Consider the following 17233-nt stretch of genomic DNA (forward strand, 5'->3'; position numbering starts at 1 on the left):
CTATATATTTCCATTTTTTTGTGTCGCCTTTTTCTGAAAAAGGCACCATATAGGTATTACCATCATTCGTGAGTTCATTCATTGTATGGGAATCCATCCGGCAAATCATACAAAGTATACTTGGAATAGATACAATGAATATCCAAGCTGTTTTAAAAAAATTCAAATCCTAGCTTGCTGTGCAGGCGACACATCCACTTCCGTGGAATTCTTGTTATTTCTTTAGAACATCAACAAGATTTACAATACTAGAATACACACCCCTCTCTCGTCAGTATATCCGTGTCCTTCACAGAATATTTCATCGTATTCAAAATTTGACGAAGAAATATTTCTACAATCGCGAATATCAATGAAAACTAAATTACTGCCGAAGTAGCACAGATGTTCATCCATCAAAATTAGTCTCGTACCCGATTTTCCACTTGGAAATGCTCGACGGCCCCCTCCGAAATAGGAGGAAAACAATTTCAAGAGCTTGTTAGTTTGAGCCCAGTGCGTTCAATGTGTTTTTCCCTTACTTGCCTATTCTGAAAGTGCATTGCACGAGTCGGAACTTTTCCGATAACTAATTGTAACAAAATGATGCAACGATTTTCAGAGAAAAACATTAATGATAATTACCACAATTAATGCATAATTGTACTGTATTAATTATGATCATGTGACCCAGTAAGATATCGAGGAGATGATCACGCGTGAGTCAGTCAATATACAGTATGCTGTTACATCGATCTGTTCAGCTAAAAAAAAGCTAAAAACGACGACGTTGACACATCAGTATCATATTTTTTTTAGGATTTAACACAAGGATATCAAAACGTCATCCAAACATCCCGAGAAATATTTCACAAATCAAGACAATTTTCTGAAACAACGACGGATGAGTTTGAAAGACATCATTGTCATATCCCTTGGTTTAATTGGACTTAACAACTCTGATGTACTGAATGGCTTAGATAACTGACGCCGTGCCCGGTAATGTGAATACAGGACAGTTTAACGGAGCTACATTACAGGGAGAAAATTAAAATATTTTTAAAACATACTTAAGAAACGTTTCTAAAACTGATAGCCATTTAAGAAGATCCGTTTTGAAGAGGAAATATTTACAATTGTTTTGACGATGAACCATGGTGTCCAGTCGTTTATCCGTGTTTTGGCTGATGTTTATATCGCCTTCGTTTCAATGTGTCATACACTACAATAATATACATGTATCCTACAATGATAGGACGCTGATGAACAATATGACTGCTCGGTCTGCGATAGAATGTTCAGTGAATTGTGCCAATCAAAATTGTGCGTCTTTCTTATTCGACACATCAACGAAAATATGTACAATTTACGGAAACGACAGCTATGGCGAGGTGCGAAATGTGACTGCAGAAACCAAAACATCCGTAATGACAAGATCAGGTCAGTGTTAATATATTGTAATTCGTTATTTAATTTTGTAGATTTTTGTAAATGTGATCAGAAATATTTCTCAACATTGATTTATTCATTTTATCGACACGATGGCGGCGTTATTATGCATATGCTTTTTAACTCGTTTAATTGATATTTCAACCACGTTAAAATGTAAAGTCTTGCGGAATCAAATAATTGGGTCCGTTAATAATTCATGACGACGTTAACAAATGACTGGGCCAATGGATAGCTATTTTATAGCGTCATCACACTGTAATGTCATACTTGGACATGTTTGCATGTCACCATTACACATGGCGAAGGGGTAACCAGTCCTGATGTATACCGCTTACTTCAAACCCGAATATTTTTGGGGGGTTTAACTTCCTCGCATTTGTCATGGTCATATGACGGACATCAAGGGGATATCAGCAGACAGGGTCATATGACGACGGGTGTCAAGGAGATACCAGAAAACAGGGTCATATGACGACGGGTTTCACAGGGACAACAACAGACAGGGTCATATGACGACGGATTTCATGGGGACAACAACAGACAGGGTCATATGACGACGGGTTTCATGGAGACAACAACAGACAGGGTCATATGACCACGGACATCAAGGACATACCAGCAGACAGGGTCATCAGTCGATAAGTTATTGGACTATGTATGAACATTCTTGGTGAGGTTCAATCCCTGTCCGAGGCGGTTTGAACTTGTCAGGAACGGACTGCTCTGTGCTGTCGCGACTGTAACCTTCGGAAAGACATTTGACACAAGTTGCTGTAGATAGTATACCATTTGCATCCTATTTATTGTTCAGTGATGTAGCCACCAACTACTACAAGGATTTTGTGATATATCAAATGGGTAGTTTGTTGCACTAAATAGCGCAGGTGTCGAGATGACAGTTTCTTCATACGTTCCTGAAATTAATCAATACTGTTATGGTCAAGTTGAATCAATTTGCACAATCCTGATGACGTACCACTACCAGGGGACAGTATACTAGCTGCAAACTGTTCGGACCTGTCCGTTTGGTTTGTTTTTGTTTAACGTCCTATTAACAGCCAGTGTCATTTAAGGACGTGCCAGGATTTGGAGGTGGAGGAAAGCCGGAGTACCCGGAGAAAAACCACCGGCCTACGGCCAGTACCTGGCAACTGCCCCACGTAGGTTTCGAACTCGCAACCCAGTGGTGGAGGGCTAGTGATAAAGTGTCGGGACGGGAACACTGATGTGTTTGGTTTTGATATGCGTAATATAAAATACGTTATTGTTTTGTAATCACACACGGAATAAAGTAAAAACAAAAACAAATACATGTATGTACAAGGAAGGCGCAGCTATCGCGCTCTAACGCGAACTTTTCTGGTGGCACAGTGGTAACACACTCGCCTTTCATCTAGGCGGCCGGGGTTCGATTCCCCGATCGGACGTGAATGGTTATAGGGTCACGGTTATAGGGTCACCTGTCCAACCACGTTGGTTTTCCTCGGGGTCTCCGGTTTCCTCCCACAGTAAGACCCATCTTCAACTCGGGTTAACAAGCGTGATTAATATAAGTTGATTTCGCAATTGTCGTAAAATAAGTAAAGTTGATATTTACATGTAGTTGTTTAGTTATCCCTTTAACGTAGGTTAACTAATGATGAAAGAGCTTCGGTTTGTTTGTTTACTGGGTTATTCGCCCCCTGAACATCCAGAGTCATTTTGAGGCGGGGGTCTACTTGTAGTAGTTGGTGACCACCTAACAGACGGAAAGTCCGTCGGATGCCGTTCAGAGCAATAGCTTAAATTATCGTGGTTAAGATACAATCACGACAGCTTACCGATAAATGCAAACCGACACGGATAGGGAGCGTCGAGCCACACACCTAGGATCTTCACTTGGAGGTTACGTGACCGGCGCTTTAACCGACTGAACTATCGCGGATAGGCTCACCTCAAAATGATGTCATGTGTTATGGTATCGGTCTTTTTACGAGTCCCATACGGCGAAACTGCAATACTGTTGACCTCACAAACGGAGGACAAACGCGATATTGAATTAACACAACTACAAATTAAACGTGACGTCCGAGTTAAGTATTTAATTTATTCAAACATGATTGAAAAAAAATTGCGACAGAAAAAGATGTATTAATCCAACAAAAACAATAGAAAACACCGACATAATAACAAACCATAATCTTAGTGGACATTGATAAAGTCAATTTATACATTATACCATTATGTACTGTGAACTTCCCTTTGTTTTAATGGGAAAATAAAAGTATGAATTAAAACTACAGATATCTAAGGATTATTGATAACTCCACAATGACCATACCTGGATCTTTTTAATAATATATTTGTTTTACATTTCACATTAAAAACTACAAACGAAGGCATCTTTGCAACCTGTGTAGCTTAATGATGTAGGCAGTGGATCGATCACCAATCTCGCCTTTAAACACGTGTACAAAACATATCTTATTCTATCTTTCACGTGCAATGCACAACTCCCTCTTCCTACGCGATGACGTCACATTTCATTTCGCTAATGACAAATCGTGATCGAAGCTGAAAAAAACAAATCTGTTTAATTGTAATATTGATTTCTTTCTGATGTTTGTTGACATAGGCAGTATTGGAAATTCCTTTGGGCTGTACTTTTGAAGTTTTTATGCTAGTATGAATATATTGAAAAATATTTCCCCCAGTGAATGCACGGGAACAGCTAGGATATAGTTTTTATCATAGTGTGATTATTACTGAGGACTTGTTAAGAATAAATGGATAACATCAGCTACTCAACCATTCAATTCATTGGCTAAAAGATCTGGAGTTATTGAAATTACTACGAGCGTTTCATTATTGATATTGACTATGTGCAGCTCCTTTTTGCGACAGTTTCTGCTGTCGAGATCTCCCCTAGCGGACATTATCGTCTGCTGTCGAGATCTCCCCTAGCGGACATTATCGTCTGCTGTCGAGATTTCCCCTAGCGGACATTATCGTCTGCTGTCGAGATTTCCCCTAGCGGACATTATCGTCTGCTGTCGACATCTCCCCTAGCGGACATTATCGTCTGCTGTCGAGATTTCCCCTAGCGGACATTATCGTCTGCTGTCGAGATTTCCCCTAGCGGACATTATCGTCTGCTGTCGACATCTCCCCTAGCGGACATTATCGTCTGCTGTCGACATCTACCCTAGCGGACATTATCGTCTGCTGTCGACATCTACCCTAGCGGACATTATCGTCTGCTGTCGAGATCTCCCCTAGCTGACATTATCGTCTGCTGTCGAGATTTCCCCTAGCGGACATTATCGTCTGCTGTCGAGATTTCCCCTAGCGGACATTATCGTCTGCTGTCGACATCTCCCCTAGCGGACATTATCGTCTGCTGTCGAGATCTCCCCTAGCGGACATTATCGTCTGCTGTCGAGATTTCCCCTAGCGGACATTATCGTCTGCTGTCGACATCTCCCCTAGCGGACATTATCGTCTGCTGTCGAGATCTCCCCTAGCGGACATTATCGTCTGCTGTCGACATCTTCCCTAGCGGACATTATCGTCTGCTGTCGAGATCTCCCCTAGCGGACATTATCGTCTGCTGTCGAGATCTCCCCTAGCGGACATTATCGTCTGCTGTCGAGATTTCCCCTAGCGGACATTATCGTCTGCTGTCGAGATCTCCCCTAGCGGACATTATCGTCTGCTGTCGAGATCTCCCCTAGCGGACATTATCGTCTGCTGTCGAGATCTCCCCTAGGGGACATTATAGATGTCGATCACTTCTCTGAAGTTCTGCCGTCTGCCACATTTTTCAAAATAATTAAATGTTTAGTTTCAAATGTTCAAACGACTTTTTGGTATTGATAATTGATTTCCGCTCATTGGTGCTTCTATTGCTTGATAATTTTCATTGGGAAATGTGGCAAAACTATTTTACTGGACATCTTTTATATCTGTTTGTGTCATATTATGCGGATACAATTTTCGACATTTGTCTACGAGCTAACCTACTGATTAAATAAAGCTTTATAATTAAAGTTAAATTTCAGTGTATAAACAACAAATTTGAAGCCGAATGTGGTCAATAGCTTGCTATATGTTTTATCTGTATTTCTCTGTTGACATTTTCCCCCTGTAAATTTGGGTTAAATTAACAAAATGCCAAATTCTCAAAAAGAAAATCTGGTAATTTTTCATCAAAAAATTTGTAGTTATGATATTTTCTGGTACGTCAAATTGTAGGATTTTTTTTACATTAATTACAGAGCCCCTTGTCGACTGTGGTGATTTATGCTGTACTGATTGCTCAGGTATCTACCGAATAACTCCAGTACAAGGAACATCCTTTGATGTGTACTGTGACACAGACAAAATCGGAGGTCCTTGGACCGTGAGTATATTAACATAATGCTACAAAGAAACAATCGGAGGTCCTTGGACCGTGAGTATATTTACATAATACGACGCAGAAACAATCGGGGGTCCTTGGACTGTAAGTATATTTACATACTGCGACACAGAAACAATCGGATGTCCTTTGACTGTAAGTATATTTACATCATACGACGCAGAAACAATCGGAGGTCGTTGGACTGTAAATATATTTACATAATGATACAAAGAAACAATCGGAGGTCCTTGGACTGTATCATATACAGAGGTTGTGGTACAGTCAGGTTCTTGGTCATACAACTATCCATTATCACAATATTCGTGACTGGTGTCGACTATTGACGGATAATTAATAACACAAGGTTTCGAGAGATGCAGGTTGATGAAGATCATTGGAAAGTTTTATGGTCACAATCATTGCCTTGATATGCCCAGTGGTTCCGTTGTTATCATATTTAACTTTATTTTTAGTATGGCGAGTGTCGTCGATTAAGTAGGAGACGCTTACTCGTCCGGAACACCTGGTCGTATCCTCCTGGTACTTTTCAATGATATCCATGCAAATCCTCTATTTTCTTTTCTTTTTTTCCCATGTTTAATTGATTTTGAGTTAGAATTATGGTTTCGTTTTTATGTCGGTATTGTTTTTAAAAGTAAGTAACATTTCAATATAAGAAAACATATTTTAGTTTTAACGTGTATTAGTTTCAAAGAAAATAATAATATATATAATATGCATATTTAACATGGTTTTTGAGTCGCGTCATTGGTTAAAATATATATCTAAATGATTCGATATATATTTTGAAGGTAATTCAACGACGGTTTGATGGTTCCGTCAACTTTTATCGAAACTGGGAAGACTACAAATGGGGATTTGGAAACCTCACTGGCGAATACTGGTTAGGTAAGCGGCGAACACTGGTTAGGTAAGCGACGAGTACCGGTTAGGTAAGCGGCGAATACTGGTTAGGTAAGCGGCGGATACTGGTTAGGTAAGCGACGAACACTGGTAAGGTAAGCGGCGAATACTGGTTAGGTAAGCGACGAACACTGGTAAGGTAAGCGGCGAATACTGGTTAGGTAAGCGGTGAATACTGGTTAGGTAAGCGGCGAATACTGGTTAGGTAAGCGACGAATACTGGTTAGGTAAGCGGCGAATACTGGTTAGGTAAGCGGCGAATACTGGTTAGGTAAGCGGCGAATACTGGTTAGGTAAGCGGCGGATACTGGTTAGGTAAGCGGCGAATACTGGTTAGGTAAGCGGCGAATACTGGTTAAGTAAGCGGCGAATACTGGTTAGGTAAGCGGTGAATACTGGTTAGGTAAGCGGCGAATACTGGTTAGGTAAGCGGCGAATACTGGTTAGGTAAGCGGCGGATACTGGTTAGGTAAGCGACGAATACTGGTTAGGTAAGCGGCGAATACTGGTTAGGTAAGCGGCGAATACTGGTTAAGTAAGCGGCGAATACTGGTTAGGTAAGCGGCGAATACTGGTTAGGTAAGCGGCGGATACTGGTTAGGTAAGCGGCGAATACTGGTTAGGTAAGCGGCGAATACTGGTTAAGTAAGCGGCGAATACTGGTTAGGTAAGCGGCGAATACTGGTTAGGTAAGCGGCGGATACTGGTTAGGTAAGCGGCGAATACTGGTTAGGTAAGCGGCGAATACTGGTTAAGTAAGCGGCGAATACTGGTTAAGTAAGCGGTGAATACTGGTTAGGTAAGCGGCGGATACTGGTTAGGTAAGCGGCGAGTACTGGCTAGGTAAGCGGCGAATACTGGTTAGGTAAGCGGCGGATACTGGTTAGGTAAGCGGTGAACACTGGTTAGGTAAGCTGAATGCACCAATGTCTCATTGAAATGTCTTTATGATAATGCTACAGTGCCGACGGCGTATACATGTTGTATACATGTATACAACTATTCGTCATACAATTGCACGATGGTATAGACATATCAATAATATCAATATATCAATTAAAAAAAAAACAAAAAAAAACCAACAACATCGCGTTCTAATAGTAATCGCTTACTATACCGACAGTTACATATATATAAAGTAAAGAGCCGGAGAAGATATAATTCTCCGGAATGCAATTTACTTATGTATTCACTTTGAATTTAAAAAAAGTTCAGACCTTTGGCGGGTGGAAACAGCTTAAAAATGCACCTTGTTTTTGTGGTCCATCGATCATTACTTTTGTTTGTCGGCGATGAAGCATCTTTTAATTTGTCCTTTCCAACAACTTTAGGCCTAGAGTATATTTATACTCTTCTCAGACTGGACCAAAGGCTTTTTGTGCACTTAGAAGGATGGGACGGAACTGTCAAAAACGCAGCTTATGAAAGGTTTTCAATCGGGGAAGAGACATTCTATTACAATCTAACTCTCGATGGCTTCTCTGGAGACGTGGGTATGTAGTTACATTGCTTAACGTGAATCAGCCAGATTCTGTACGCTTAAGTTTCATAAACGGGGATAATGTATCATTTTAATTAAATTGATGTCAATATCATATTACTTTAAATATATATGAAATCCATTTATATTTTAATTTCAAACAAGCGTAAGAAATCCCCATTGTTTCTTAAATAACGGACCCTGCATCCTAATATTGGGTTAATTTTTTTTTCTGTCGGATACCAAATTTTTCAGAAGACAAGTTTTCTCAACATCATCATCAAAATTTCTCAACATTCGACAGCGACAACGACGCATCCGAGGACCGTGTTTGCACTACGTTCGGAAAAGGAGGCTGGTGGTACAAAAATTGCTATGGTGTTAACCTAAACGGGATTTATACCAGAGATAACGGGACCGACGAGCGCACCTCCATGAATTGGCAATATTTCTACCCCGATAGACGCCAGACACCTTTGCGTAAATGTAGCATGATGATACAAAGGAGAAGGTTATGAAGTTATGGTGAACTGGTAATATTTCTACCCCACATTATGAATTAATGAAAAAAAGACACCATGGACAACAGGATAGATTGGATACATAACTACTTTATTTAAAAAACTGGCTGATCACGCATGTAAAATGCCGACAGAATTTCTCTGTAATAATCTTATCTGTGACTGTAGCTTGATAGCAAAAGGTTATGAATTCATGAAAAAAAAAATCAAAGATACTATAGTCAGCAGGTCAGAGTGGATACATTACTTATTTCTCTGTAATAATCTGATCTTATTTGTAATGAGTTTAAATATATAAGTGAATTCGTTTTCATTGAAGGCCTTGATCGAGTGAAAGAATGATTTAATAGTCAAATTATCCGTGAAATAAATAAAAAAAGCAGACCAATAGTTTTGTATCATGTTAGATGCTTGATACCAATTTGGACATTTCTCTGAAGTAAAACTCATATAATTACTCTTGTTGGATCGGATAGAAGCACGCGAGGGGGTGTTACTGTGGTAGATGACCGGAGTACCGCGAGGGGGTGTTACTGTGGGAGATGACCGGAGTACCGCGAGGGGGTGTTACTGTGGGAGATGACCGGAGTACCGCGAGGGGGTCTTACTGTTGGGGATGACCGGAGTACCGCGAGAGGGTCTTACTGTGGGAGATGACCGGAATACCGCGAGGGGGTCTTACTGTGGGAGATGACCGGAGTACCGCGAGGGGGTCTTACTGTGGGGGATGACCGGAGTACCGGGAGGGGGTCTTACTGTGGGGGATGACCGGAGTACCGCGAGGGGGGGTCTTACTGTGGGAGATGACCGGAGTACCGCGAGGGGGTCTTACTGTGGGAGATGACCGGAGCACCGCGAGGGGGTCTTACTGTGGGAGATGACCGGAGTACCGCGAGGGGATCTTACTGTGGGGGATGACCGGAGTACCGCGAGGGGGTCTTACTGTGGGGGATGACCGGAGTACCGCGAGGGGGGTCTTACTGTGGGAGATGACCGGAGTACCGCGAGGGGGTCTTACTGTGGGAGATGACCGGAGCACCGCGAGGGGGTGTTACTGTGGGAGATGACCGGAGTACCGCGAGGGGGTGTTACTGTGGGAGATGACCGGAGTACCGCGAGGGGGTCTTACTGTGGGAGATGACCGGAGTACCCAGACCCGCTCCCCCATTAATGACGTGTTACAATTTGAATAGGATAAGACACTATTTGGACCGGGACCGTTTCTAAAATGTTCATAACCCAATGTAGAACAGACGGCTCCAAAACAGAGGGCTTCTCTCTGTTGTAGGCGATAAACCAGTAACTAAGGAACAACTGGTTATCATTATATCATTGTAAGACCACGTGTTACATCTTCTATGGTAAGACAATATACTACATATACATAAAGTAACTGTAGTATTGTAAAAATATTGTAATGAAAAATATATTTGTGTAAACGAAAATCATAATTTATCAGTTGTGCGTCATTCATGACTGCCCAATTAAACATTCCGTCGCAAACCACATTCTGATTTGTGATGTATCTTTATATAAAGTCTTGTAAAACATAATACACACAGATTAAGATGTACTTCCCTTCATCATACAAAGGTCCATTATTTACAATTCTCTCAATGCACATGCTGGAAAACTGCATAAGGCGGAACATTTAACGTATTTATCAAGCAGAGACGATGAAGACCATTGATGAATTGTTGAAGTTTTATATTTTTTATTCGGCCATACAATTAACAATGAAAGAAATAAAAATAAACATTTGAAATAAAACACTACAAACAAAGAGAAATCAACATTTAAGTCCAGAAGACCAAGTTATGTGATTGTTTAATTTGAATAATTATCTTATGACACATTACAAAAATATCAAAGCTTGAATAAGAAAAATATTAACATGTTTACGACAAATGTTCTCGGGACTAAACCACCGTCATAATACTATCTTCAATTTCGGGACCACACGACTGATCATCGTCATATCAACTACATTTTGTATCTTAGATTTAGCTCTCCGATTCTGTAAACTTTCAACTGGTGCATACTATTTAAGATGTAACACGACACGATTGGTTGATTTTTGGCAGGATAGCAACGATGTACCGTTTCTTATTTGCAATTGTTCATAACATATTTCGATAATGACGTCATGGACTAAAGTGTAACACTGAAAGGTCAATGCAAACGTAAACACCTCGAATAAAACGCACAAAACAACCAATCAGCTTCGTTCGTTCTACTTATATAACCTAATGGTCGTTTTCCTCTGTTATATGATCAATATTAAGGTCTTCCATTTTGTAAACACACAATTGAGGTATACTCTTCCCACCATAGCTCTAACAGCATACATGTGTTTTAATGTGTTACGTATATAATGAAAATGGATTCTTTGCCCATTTCGTCAAGTCCATGGATGGCAGCTTACTGCATTCTTGTCTATTATTTCTGTTTGGAGAAAAGGAAAATGCTGTTATTTTTAACATTACATAATATGTATACTGAAATTGTTTCCAAATTACACAATTCTAAGAACAGGTGAAATGATTGTCTTACCATTTAAATGTGTATGATTCAACATTATACTCTCATATTTTTAGTACAATTTGTATGTTGAACAATTACTACATATTAAAATGACTTATCAGCTGTTTAATGTACATACGTTTTAGTTTTCATTCGAAAAGAATCCTGTTGTGTTTTGCCCAAGTTGAGATTCGTGCATAATATAGACGACAATGTCATTTTCTTGATTTCATTAAGTTGAGCTACAAAATAAGACAAAAAACAGTTAGGTCCTTAACTTAAAATAGATACGACATAAACCTTAAGGTAGTATAGCACATAAATATACATATAAGCTATGCATGTCACAAATCAAATAAAGTTTGGTTTGGTTCGGTTTATTTTGTGTAACTTCCTATTAACAGTCGGAGTCATTTAAAGCTGACAGTGCAAGTTAAAAAGCATCCAATTGAGATTAAAAAAAATACATGTAAGATTTCCAAAAATCCTTTCCGAGATATTCCTCAGTTATGGTAGTGTCGTATCTAAGGACGGGCAGACATTTTTCTTTTTTGTTATGCGTGGATACAACCATGCCGCCGCTGCTATAAAAAGAAGGTGCTTCGTCACACTCGAGCCAGGTTAGGATTCATTCGGACTCGGGGAGTCGTCTCAAAAATTACCCATAAGTTCTCCAACCGACTCCCTTCTCTTCTTTCCCACTCTTTCCTTTTACTTCATACTGTACCCACTCTACTCAATTTCCTATCTGTTCTCGTCAGCTGAAATGCCGTAAAGCCGTTATAGCGGACGTAAAACCCATAAATAAATAAATAAATAAATAGTCACACTCGCATTCACTCTAACCTCAGGTGTTCACGGTGACACACCTGTACCACCTACACTATATCTGTACACCACATCACCTACAACTGTATTCGCGAATGTCACCAAACGGAAGAAGCACTTACCTGTAACCTGAGCAGAAAGATGGTCAGTATCTCTCAATTATCTTTCAAATCTTGTTCAAAATAAAGTCTCCAAATAAATGCTGGAAAATGCATAACGAGTTAATCCCAAATACTCTATCCATTTTCTCACGTGTTTTTCGTGGGTGCAGCCATTTTGATAACTAAACAGTCCGAGGAGTTCCGATTTTTACTCGCGTCTACACGATCACTTGGAACTCCTCGGATGTATTCCTATTGTCTGCACTACACTAGGGCCGTTGTAGTGTAGTAGTGCGGTTTTATCACGCTTTAATTGCGTTATGACATGTGCACAAACGGTTCGTATCCACGCATAACAAAAAAGAAAATTGTCTGCCCGTCCTTAGAGACACTACCATAACTGGGGAATGTCTCGGAAACGATTTTTGGAAATCTGCACGCGTATTATGTTTTTAATCTCAATTGGATGCTTTTTAACTTGCACTGCCAGCTTTAAGGACGTGCCAGGTTTTGGAGGTGGAGGAAAGCCGAAGACCCCGGAGAAAAATCACCGGCCTACGGTCAGTACCAGACAACTGCCCCACGTGGGTTTCGAACTCACGACCCAGAGGTGGAGGGCTAGTGATAAAGTGTCTGAACACCATACCCACTCGGCCACTGCGGGTCCTTCATACATACCTTCTAAAAATCCGGTATGTGGCGCATCATTTTCATACCAGAATCTATCGCCCTTTTGTAAATCTCGAAACTGTCGGGAAATGATACAAGCAAATGTTGGACCGACTAGGCCACCCGGTAGCTGTTCTTCGGACAGGCCTCCACTATAGAGATCGATATCGTTGGGAGAGCTGAAACAAGCATATCTATATGTAACAATCTAGTTGGATTTTAATCTAGGAATATATACATAAAATAATATTTTGATATATAATATTAGTTAAAACTACATAACGTTATAAAAGCTTTTCTTTTAGGTAGATTCATTCAATTTCGTTGGTTTTTATATATAAGTTTAGAAGATAACAATACTCTGCTCAGTTTTCTGCAAAGACCTTTGCCGTTTTCAACTGATTATTCATGTCTTAATAATCAATAACAGTGACCTCCAACAAAAAATAATAATACAGAATCTGTACCTGTAAAGACTAGAGATTTTTTTTCTGGCATTTCGTGAATGGTCCACCAGCCCTCCTTTGCGATAACCAAAGTGTTCGACAGGGTTAAGGCCACACCATAACCTCCAGGCATTGTATGAAGGTAAGCCATGGTCACGACCTCGTTGCATGTTCAAAGCAGCCAGGTCAAGGCTGTCGTTTTTTGAGTCTAAAAATAGAAAGTTTCTCACACTGCTCTGAATTGATTTGTCCTCTTTGTTCTGAGCATGAGTGACTTGCCATCGTCCTAACCATTCTGGGCCATTTTTCTCAAACATGATATCTGGTTTAAAATATTGATTTTCTAAATTCATTATTTCTTTCTTTTTATATCTTTTATTGACTAACATCATCTGATCTGGTATCTGTGAGTGTCCGTATCTGAAAGCTGCCCCTGCAAATGCGTTCGTAATAGTGGCATCTATAGTGTCATTGTAAACCGATCTAAATCCACTCGGAGATGGTGTCAGTTCATATAAGTCCATGAGCTCTGGCCCAATCACTCTAGGAAGGTACTCGCTATAGGTTATATGTTGGAGTAATGCACCAACAATTTTTCGCGCCTCTTGGAAAATCTGTTCATCAGTCCATGTATGGTTCAACAGCTTGAGGGAATCCGCTATCCGGTTATGTTCTCTCAGGAAAGCAATGTGCAATGTAGTTAAAGTTGGCACTTCCGAATTCCTTTCATCACCTGTGAATCAATTTTGCAAAAATAATCATACATCAGAATTTCCCACTAAGTTATTAAAATGTCCATATGTTTGATAGTTTTCTGATGTAAACCTAGCATTTATAGATAGTATAGATCATACCATAAACGCTAGTACCTGTTTGATCATTAAGGAGTGGTAATTGTAACCATAAGGTGGACGATGATATCACAATCAAATGGTACTTCATCAAATAGATCATAGCGACAATAATTAACTATTTCATTTACATTAAGCTGCAATGAAACAGTTGATATGACATAGTCTATATGAAAAATACCGCTAGTTTTAGCACGCAGTGTGACTGCATGTTATGATGTCATTCATATCGAGTGTAAAATCAACATCAATATTTAGTATTTAACATTTTGATATAAAATATTTTAAGAAAATTCTAAAAAAAATCCATTTTGATATCAAAATAGAATATTCGGTAATCATGCAAACTTAACATACTTTATAATTTCTTTACTGTTTTTTCAACAGAATTCTTAAAATCTGCCAGCTATTTAACAGCAATTACTAAAATGATATTTTCACTACGATATTTACATTTGTAGTTTGTACATACTTCAATAAAACACCCTCCCACTTTGACCCCAAATTTTCTATGAGCCAACATAAAAAATGATGTTTTGAACATAATACAATATGCAGCTGATCTTAAAGTATCTTCCTGTAAAATATTAACCTTATAATTGATTAGCCACAGAAAAACCCACATTGACACCCCTCCTTTATCATTTCATTTCTCACGTGTTTTGAAAATTTTATATACAGGGTATATCGTGGCACCGTTCTACCGAACCCCTCCTACAAATCATGTCTGAGCTGATTCAGACAATACACTTTTAATGATACTTAGATCTTTATACTACTGACATACGTCTCTTGCTACAGCATTTCCTAAACGTGTCACACTGGCTATTTTCAATTCATTGTTTTACTGCGCGCGGCATGTATATAAGCAAGATTATTCATTCTAAAATTCGCTTTACAGTTTACTAAACTAGTGTATATGTACCTCTTTAAAAGTTCAGAGTTCAATTCAAAGATTGTACAACTGAGAATATTATCTTAAGGTATTAATTATATATCAATATTGATTCGCTGGGAATATTTCAAACTTCACACAAGAGGATAATATTGGTTTCTTGATGAGAACTGTATTTCATAATTGTTACAATGTTACATTTGTTGGAGATGACATTTTCAAAGAACCAGAGCCTAACATAATTTTATTGATATTAATACGTAATTAACTACCGTGTAAAAATAGAGATGTGACGAGAAATGCATATCTATCACGTGCTAAATAATAAAGTGTACGTAAAAATCACACATTTTGTAAAGATTTGACATCAATATTACCTAGTTTCGAATGATGAAAGTTTTCCCCATGAGAAACATTACACCATTATTGACTTTGAATTAGGTAAACGCCAAGAATTATCAACCCGCGAATTCGTATAATTACCGAGGCTAACGACATTAAAAGTAATGTTAACTTCACGTACATCACTGCATGGTGATAATTCGGTATTGAAGAAATGAATATGGGTCTGTTTTATCTTATTACAATCCAGATTATTTATAGTCATATACATTTTTAATGAAATAATTTACTAATTATAATCTACAATATAATACAATACCTGCGTCAAAACAATGTGTTCCAGGAGTATTAGGTAGTATGCAAGTATCATTTCTGTACGACGGGAGTAAATCGCCTTGGTCTGATATGCGCATGCGTCCTGCAAAAGGAGGAAATGGTCATAAATGATGATAAAATCGCATAGAAAATGCAAAATAAAGCATTCAGAAAAAATGTTAAATTAAAAATGAATGGCCATAACATCACAGGCAAAAACACAATATCCCGGGTATGATACCATGTTATCGGTAAGGATCAGCCCAATTTTCACTGAATTTCCTTCCTTAGGTGTTTTATTGTCGAAAAAGTAAATAAACGATTTCAAGTAGTCAATAGAGTGGAGTAGAGTTCATGCAAATGTCATTTATGAAACTAATATTGATATGAATTTCATATTCATTGCATATATACTAGTGACAATACTTATAATCGGACATCCATTCGTTAGTTATGTTTGCCTTTCAGACATTATTTAAAATTATTTACGTTACACAATACTATACCTCCTGATTTCTCCCTCAGTCGATCTTGTGTCTCCAAGGTAGACCCGTACACATTGGACGCATCAATGTATGAAGTCAGCTGATTTATTTGTTGACGATAGTCTGAATAATTGAAAGAGTACGTAAATTTATACATTCATATACTTCCCGCTAATCAACAAATTAGTTCATTAAAATTACCAAGACACATACTTTCATAATATCATAAAAATGAATACGTATACATGAGCTGAAATATTAGACTTTCAACCGTCGACATGGGTTATCTACTGACCTGCTTACTGCAAATCACTTCAGATTTCGCGATTACGTGATTTCGCGAACACTGATATAAAATTACTTTAAACTCGCGAATGATGAGTTATAAGTCATGCACTCTGCAAGGCCCCTTTATTGGTACACTAACCGATAGGTTGGTCGGCATCCAGAGGTGTTATTTTCACACAAATAATAGCGAAAGATTTGAATTCGCGAAATACTCTCCTCGCGTGTTAACGCGAAAATAGACTCAACTCGTAATATAAGTGATTTACAGTAATCAAAGTGAAACAAAGAAAACAAATAACATACTGCATAACATAATTATTCGTTGTGTGAAAGGAACTAAGGAAAGGAATAGGACGAAAATAGTCGAAATATATATTATAAGGTATAGAATTTCAGATATCAAGACGAATAAAGAAGTTTAAAGGAAATGATCTTGAATTTTATTTTTGGATTAACAGTTAAACAATATCAAGAACATGTATATATTGAACAGCTAAAGATCACTTTTCATTAATATATAATTTACTTTTCTTTATGTAATGGCTTCTCAACATACTCTCTGACCTTACCAGGATCACAACCGTTGTTAACTGCAGCTGCCGACCGGGTGAAGCTCATACAGGTTTCGGCAAATCTCTCATCGTTATCGGGAACCTCTATTGGGAAACAGGCACTAAGAAGGAACACAACATTACTCATCAGTTTCGGCGTTTTTTTCATTTACTTATTTTTATTTTGTATTTCTATTTTATT

At 38.7% G+C, this 17233-nt stretch overlaps 2 protein-coding genes across 2 annotated transcripts in view; one reads left to right on the top strand and one right to left on the bottom strand.

Annotated features, from left to right (window-relative positions):
* The first annotated feature begins 1250 nt into the window (after positions 1-1250).
* On the top strand, positions 1251-8286 carry LOC117338906 (angiopoietin-related protein 7-like). Its single transcript, XM_033900271.1, has 4 exons — positions 1251-1419; positions 5688-5812; positions 6625-6721; positions 8068-8286. The coding sequence occupies exons 1-4, from the start codon at positions 1251-1253 to the stop codon at positions 8235-8237; spliced, it is 561 nt and encodes a 186-aa protein (XP_033756162.1). The 3' UTR covers positions 8238-8286.
* A 1959-nt stretch (positions 8287-10245) lies between these two features.
* Positions 10246-17233, bottom strand: part of LOC117338907 — a 57727-nt gene continuing 50739 nt past the window's right edge. Inside the window, exons 17-23 of the mRNA XM_033900272.1 lie at positions 17050-17153; positions 16214-16315; positions 15712-15810; positions 13326-14037; positions 12868-13037; positions 11400-11502; positions 10246-11182 (exon numbers count right to left, since the gene is read on the bottom strand). Coding sequence (XP_033756163.1) covers positions 11101-11182; positions 11400-11502; positions 12868-13037; positions 13326-14037; positions 15712-15810; positions 16214-16315; positions 17050-17153 — 1372 coding nt within the window. The 3' untranslated portion in view covers positions 10246-11100. The remainder of the gene's footprint in view (positions 11183-11399; positions 11503-12867; positions 13038-13325; positions 14038-15711; positions 15811-16213; positions 16316-17049; positions 17154-17233) is intronic.

Source organism: Pecten maximus, chromosome 12 (assembly GCF_902652985.1).
Source record: "Pecten maximus chromosome 12, xPecMax1.1, whole genome shotgun sequence".
Taxonomy (NCBI): Eukaryota; Metazoa; Mollusca; class Bivalvia; order Pectinida; family Pectinidae; genus Pecten; species Pecten maximus.

Coding starts and splice junctions, on each gene's coding strand:
- LOC117338906 (XM_033900271.1), top strand. CDS start 1,251: ATGACTGCTCGGTCTGCGATAGAATGTTCAGTGAATTGTGCCAATCAA. Junction 5,813..6,624: donor AAATCGGAGGTCCTTGGACC/GTGAGTATATTA, acceptor TATATTTTGAAG/GTAATTCAACGACGGTTTGA. Junction 6,722..8,067: donor CACTGGCGAATACTGGTTAG/GTAAGCGGCGAA, acceptor CAACAACTTTAG/GCCTAGAGTATATTTATACT.